Source organism: Penaeus chinensis, chromosome 32 (genome assembly GCF_019202785.1).
Source record: "Penaeus chinensis breed Huanghai No. 1 chromosome 32, ASM1920278v2, whole genome shotgun sequence".
NCBI lineage: Eukaryota > Metazoa > Arthropoda > Malacostraca > Decapoda > Penaeidae > Penaeus > Penaeus chinensis.
Genome location: NC_061850.1, coordinates 30,640,539 through 30,646,538, shown reverse-complemented (window position 1 = coordinate 30,646,538; position 6,000 = coordinate 30,640,539). Strand labels below are relative to the sequence as shown.

At 39.3% G+C, this 6,000-nt stretch overlaps 1 protein-coding gene across 1 annotated transcript in view; it reads right to left on the bottom strand.

The window, feature by feature from the left end:
- The window catches only part of LOC125042499 (engulfment and cell motility protein 2-like), a 12,979-nt gene extending 10,183 nt beyond the window's left edge, over positions 1 to 2,796 (bottom strand). The window contains exons 1-4 of the mRNA XM_047638141.1: positions 2,740 to 2,796; positions 757 to 911; positions 469 to 573; positions 140 to 301 (exon numbers count right to left, since the gene is read on the bottom strand). Coding sequence (XP_047494097.1) covers positions 140 to 301; positions 469 to 573; positions 757 to 879 — 390 coding nt within the window. The 5' untranslated portion in view covers positions 880 to 911; positions 2,740 to 2,796. The remainder of the gene's footprint in view (positions 1 to 139; positions 302 to 468; positions 574 to 756; positions 912 to 2,739) is intronic.
- Between the last annotated feature and the right edge of the window lie 3,204 nt (positions 2,797 to 6,000).

Genomic DNA, 6,000 nt, shown 5'->3' with positions numbered 1-6,000 from the left:
TTTTTTTATGGGAAAATATCTTGCATACATAATAATGAATACCTGGATAATGTATTCTTTTAAAACTTCTCTACAGATATCTTTCTTTATTTCACTTTATTCCATCAAAGACTCAAAATTCTGAAAAGCAAAAACTCACTTGCTTGGCAATGAATTCTTGTGCAAAGGTGATGTCTGAGCTCATCTTCACAAGCATCGTGAGTGCATCTCTCTTTTCCTCAAGCACACATTTCTTTAGCTTGTAAAGAATATCATCGGCTGTCTTGCTTGCAGAGTAAATTAGCATTAGAACAGTTCCATCCTGAAAAAATAAAAGGAGTGAAAATAAAAGAAAGAAAGAAAGAAAGAAAGAAAGAAAAAATGAATGGAGTGGGGTCAAGCATCTTGAGTGTTCTCATATATGGTGAGTTTGAAGGGTCCTTCCATGTAAAGATGTCAAAAAGGAATGATTTGCTGTAAAATACTTACTTTAATTCTGCTTCGGTTCTTCTCAGTGACGTAGTGAGTTGGTGGTTCTGTATACTGCAAGGCAAAGTGCTCTGGATTTTCAATTTTCCAATAAGTGCAGAGGTCCTGAAATGTTACCAAACAAAAAAACAAATTAATTCACACATGTTTAGAGTAAAAAGGCATTTGCTTTGATACACAATAAAGACTGCTAACACATACACCACTAAATAGCAACATATTGTATTCACTAGCCTGAGCTAAGCTGCCCAAATATATACACCATACTGATTATAATGATTATCTTACCTTAATGAAATCCATAAGCTGCCTCTGAAGACTGAACTCCCCCAGGTAAGGGTGAGCCCTAATGTCCGGAAGCCGCAGTTCCACGGCCAGCTTGACCACGTTGGCATCGCGAGCCGGTGCCATGGTGGTCTGCCTTCATAAACTACGTCCCTCTGCTGTGAAGAGAGAAGGGAAAGATGAAAGGGAAAGTAAAATATGCATTCCTGTAGTAGGTCTTCTCTAAAATTCAGCAAAAAGTAAAGAAAAAGATTAGATAAGAAAAAGAAGAAGAAGAAAAAACAATGTTAGCACAACATTTGCTAAACAATGGCTTAATCTTTTATTGTGTTCAAGAATACCTTCTCAGCTTCATGATTTTTCTTTCACAGCTTAAGAAATAAATACGAGGCTTTCCATCCTTTATCACTGGTTAACCATAATCCCTATGGTTATACATTCATCCCCTCAGTAGCAATATATGGCACAGTATGAGACTTACAGGCATGCCCCTTTGTGGCATTCTATGGCATAATCTGTCACTCAATAGTATCTCTCTTTGTGGCATTATATGACAGATTATCACACTTACATGGCACTTTATGGCAGCATATAAAACTTACTTGTTTTTGATAAATCCTATTTTTTTTAAAGGCTGTGGCTACATTTATCATAATGCAGCCTCTACTGACTACTTATCTGGGAGTAAAATGTATTCACAGCAGGAGAGAGACTCAGTATCAGGCACTCCCACATGTTGGTCATGCACTCTACCTGGTAGGTAGAGTGAAAATTCTACACTGCACAAGCACTATTGGAACTCCAGTAAAACTGGGCATTAGACATCGGATTTTGTTACCATATATATAGTCACTTCATTTTTTAAAATACCTTTTGCCTTATAAAAATAATCAATATTGGTAAGGCAAATAATACAGGCAACTATTAAGATATATTAGAATTACTGCAAGAGCTCATAAATGACTACAAAAGGTTAAAGGTCAAGAGAGACACCAGCTCAGTCTTTAAACACTGAAGATGGTAAGCTGGTGAGAGAGTTTGAGTGCCACTTCACGTCCAGACTCTTGGACATGCCTGGCAAACTACAAAAGATTTCAAATAGAACAAACATATCCTAATTCCATTTTCTGAAATGTTATGGGTCTATGTTGGTTGAGTATCTAGCTTGAACATATACAATTTTCTTGCCATGAGAGAGGACTAAATCAATAATCTAAGAAACAATTGGGAAGCCAGAGAGATAAGACAGGAAAAGAAGAAAAAAAAAGAAGTAAGGAAATGAACACAGAAGACATTACAGATAAATTTAATAGGATGTAGAAAATTCTAGAACAATATCTAAAATATGTGCTTTGGGCAAAACTTACTACCATGGCAGTCTGGATGTGCTTAGTGATTTATTAATCTTTCATTCCCACATACCATTCCACGTGTGATGACCACCCGAAACCAATATAATTTGGCAAATCAACAGCTACTGACCAATACTCTGATATCAAGAGATGAATGAAGGCCTGGGAAGTCTTAAAAGAATTAAAAGGATCTCAGATTTTCCTCAAAACATCCCTAAATAAACAATATGTCAAAATTACCCTCTAACTGCTCGTCAGACAACAGGATAGAATAATTACTTAACATTATATTTGTGACATTTACTTATTTTCGTACAAGCTAACCTTGACACCATTTTACCCCCAATCATGCTAAAGCCACAGTGCCCTGACAAGAGAACCTACAACAAGCACAACCTGAAGAAATACCGAACAAATACGTGATTGCAAAATTATCATTATTTTTTTTCTCTCTAGATGGGCTGGGCCTCAATTGACAAATCTCCCTCCATTACTACAACTCTCCGTACACTATAACACTTATCTCTACCCCTCTAACAAACACTACAACATAAAACGCGAAAGAAAATACCGAAGCAGCCTTAAAATCTCGCCAAAAGAGACTTAGAAGCGAGAGAGATAAGGGATTGTTTACCAGTCGAGCCTCGGAGGTTGTTGATACTTCCTGTGGCTTGAGGGCGCTTGCGCTCCGAGGCGGCGGGCGAGGACGCGGAAATGGGGATCCGCTCGAGACAAGCAGCCACCGGGAGCGCGAGCCTGCCTCTTCCGTCTCTGTTTCTCTCCGTTCATTTTTATCTCTCTGTCTCTTTGTCTGTCTGTTTCTCTCTCTCTCTCTCTCTCTCTCTCTCTCTCTCTCTCTCTCTCTCTCTCTCTCTCCTCTCTCTCTCTCTCTCTCTCTCTCTCTCTCTCTCTCTCTCTCTCTCTCTCTCTGTGTGTGTGTGTGTGTGTGTGTTTGTGTGTGTGTGTTTGTGTGTGTGTGTGTGTCTGTGTGTGTGTGTGTGTATGTGTTAGTGTGTGTGTGTGTGTTTGTTTTAGTGTGTGTGTGTGCGTGCGTGCGTGCATGCGTGCGTGCGCGCGTGTGTGTGTGTGTGTGTGTTTGTGTGTGTGTGTCCCTACTTTTTCTGTTATCAATTCCTTCTCCTGTTCGAAAAACAGAATAATAAACATACTCGCTCTCACTTTGTCGTACCGAGGGAGAGTTGTCCCATCCCCTCTGCATCGATTGTTAACCTTGCATTCCAACATTGATTTGCTTATTCTTTGGGCTTTGCAACAAATAATTATTTTATCCATGGAGTTTAACGTGGGTAAATGGTCATTTTTTATTTTTATTTTTTTATACACCCATCTTTTTGCCACCATATAGGAGTCCTGAAATAAATAGGTAGCCAGGCCGTTTGATGTACTGAGAATATGACATTCTTTCTTTTTGTATTTCATGAAACTTGCATTACACGTACTCTTGCAGGAAGCAGTGATGCGTGTTTACAACTTGCCCTGACACTTCTGGTCGTTCCATCCCCTGGCCTAATATGTGACATCTGTTTATGGGAGCAACAATTTGATGGGAACATTAACCAGACAGCTCGGTTTCCTTTTTTTATGAGACGATGAAACGATGAAACACTATGCGCACACACACACACACACACAAACACACACACACTCACACACACACACACACATACACACACACACTCACACACACACACACACACACACACACATATATGTGTATATATATATATATATATGCATATATATACGTACATATATATATATATATATATATATATATATATGCCTGTGTATGTGTGTGTTTGTGTGTGTGCGTGTGTCTGTGTATGTATATGTACATACACATATACACACAGAACATACACACACACACACGCGCCCGCGCACATATACACACGTGTGTGTGTATTTATATATATATATATACACATATGCGTGTGTGTATGTGTGTGTGTGTGTGTGTGTGTGTGTGTGTATACAAACATATACATATATATAAATACATATGCATATATATATACAAATACATATACATATATATATAAATACATATACATATATACAAATATATATATATATTACATATATATGTGTGTGTGTATGTACATAAATATGAGTGTGTGTGTTTGTGCGTGTTTGTGTGTGTGTGCATATCTCGCACACATATTTGGAAACAACGTACAATGCATATAATATTTATACTATATGATGTAGGGACATAATATATACCTCTGTATAATGATTTGTTTTTCCACATCTGAATTCGAAATCACATTTTATTCTCTCGTAAAAAAAAGTAGAAAGTGCTGAGTTATCGCCGCCTGGCATTTCACTCGACCCGCAGCGCGGAGTAGATGTGCCCAGCTCTGAAACCATTGCCATGTATTCGGAATTAGTGTGTGGTGGGAGAAAACGCGAGAAAATAATTTCTAGCTATGTGGGTGTGTGTATATATATATATATATATATATATATATATTTATGTGTGTGTGTGTGTGTGTTGTGTGTGTGCGAGTGTGTGTGTGTGTGTGTGTGTGTGTGTCAGAGGTATTCGTCGTGCGGGTCGAAAGCCGTCTACAGCTTCTCATAGCAGAATTAGCAGCTCTCTATAAAGAGACGTTTCATAAATTAATGATTCCTAAAATTCTGACATCGAATTTTTTTTTTTTTAGATTTTTTTTGCAATTAATTCAAAATCCCTTTGCCTCGGGGAATATTCCTAAATTTCCGAGTGAAAGGAAAAGAGGAAGCTCCAATGGTGATTGATTAAACAACATTGCTCTCTTTCTCTCTCTCTCAATATATATATATACACACACACACATATACATATATGTATCTATATCTATGTGCGTGTGTGTACACTCGTTAAAATAAAGTAGCTTTACTCGGGAGTAAAGGAAACCGAAACTATCACTAGGAGTTGATTCGGAGAGGTTGGTACTTGTTTTCAAAGCTTGGAACAGATGAAGCTTCATAATGTATTCGAGTAGTGTTTCGGAGTTGATATGGCTAGGGCCATGTATCACGGCAATATCATCAAGGAGAGCTCATAGACCATTCGTAGCGTCATAATTATTCTTTACTCTGAGGGACTATCAAGAGCCGAAATATCAAGATTAGGTATTTCGAAGCCATGTCCCTGTGGATCTAGTGATACCAACAACTGGATCCACCAGAGACCAGGCCAGAAGTGGGCGCCCTAGATGCACGACGGAGGAAGATCAAGTACATGTCACTCAAAAATACATTGGAGTGCACGAATATCATGAGCTAATGAAAAGCGTCTGTACTTAGTGGCACCTTCTCTCACAACTGACTTGGTTTGAGAAAGGGGCGTGGCCGGTAGATAGTCGCCACGTCCCCTTGAGTCATTTTCTTCTTAGTTATCTATATTAATTTTATTTCTTTAACAATCCTCAACAACTGCAAGGGATGCGGACCCTTTTTGTTCTGCGGCAACATTCGTTGGGTCTTCGCATTACACTGCAGCACACTCACTGTCAGAAACTGCTGGGCTGTTTGAGTAGATACACATCAGAGGGTCAGGGAGTTGACAGGTTAGGCCCGCAGATTTACGGGGTAGGCATACGTGGAAATTGTAGACTAGATGTTTTACTATCGGTGAGGGACAGTGTGGTCACAGAGCCAGGATAACAGTCCCATCCACACAACCAGTGTCGTGAAGGCGTGATATCGGCAACACCCCGAGATTACGCTGTACCACATCCACCAAAATTGCTAGATCTCAATCCCAATGAGAATATCCGGACCGCCATGGGCAGAGACTTCCCCTAAGATGAATCGTCATATGGTCGTTGCCCAAGCAATTGCGAGCGATTGCGCTCTGCAGACGGATGCCAGTTCACGGAGGCGT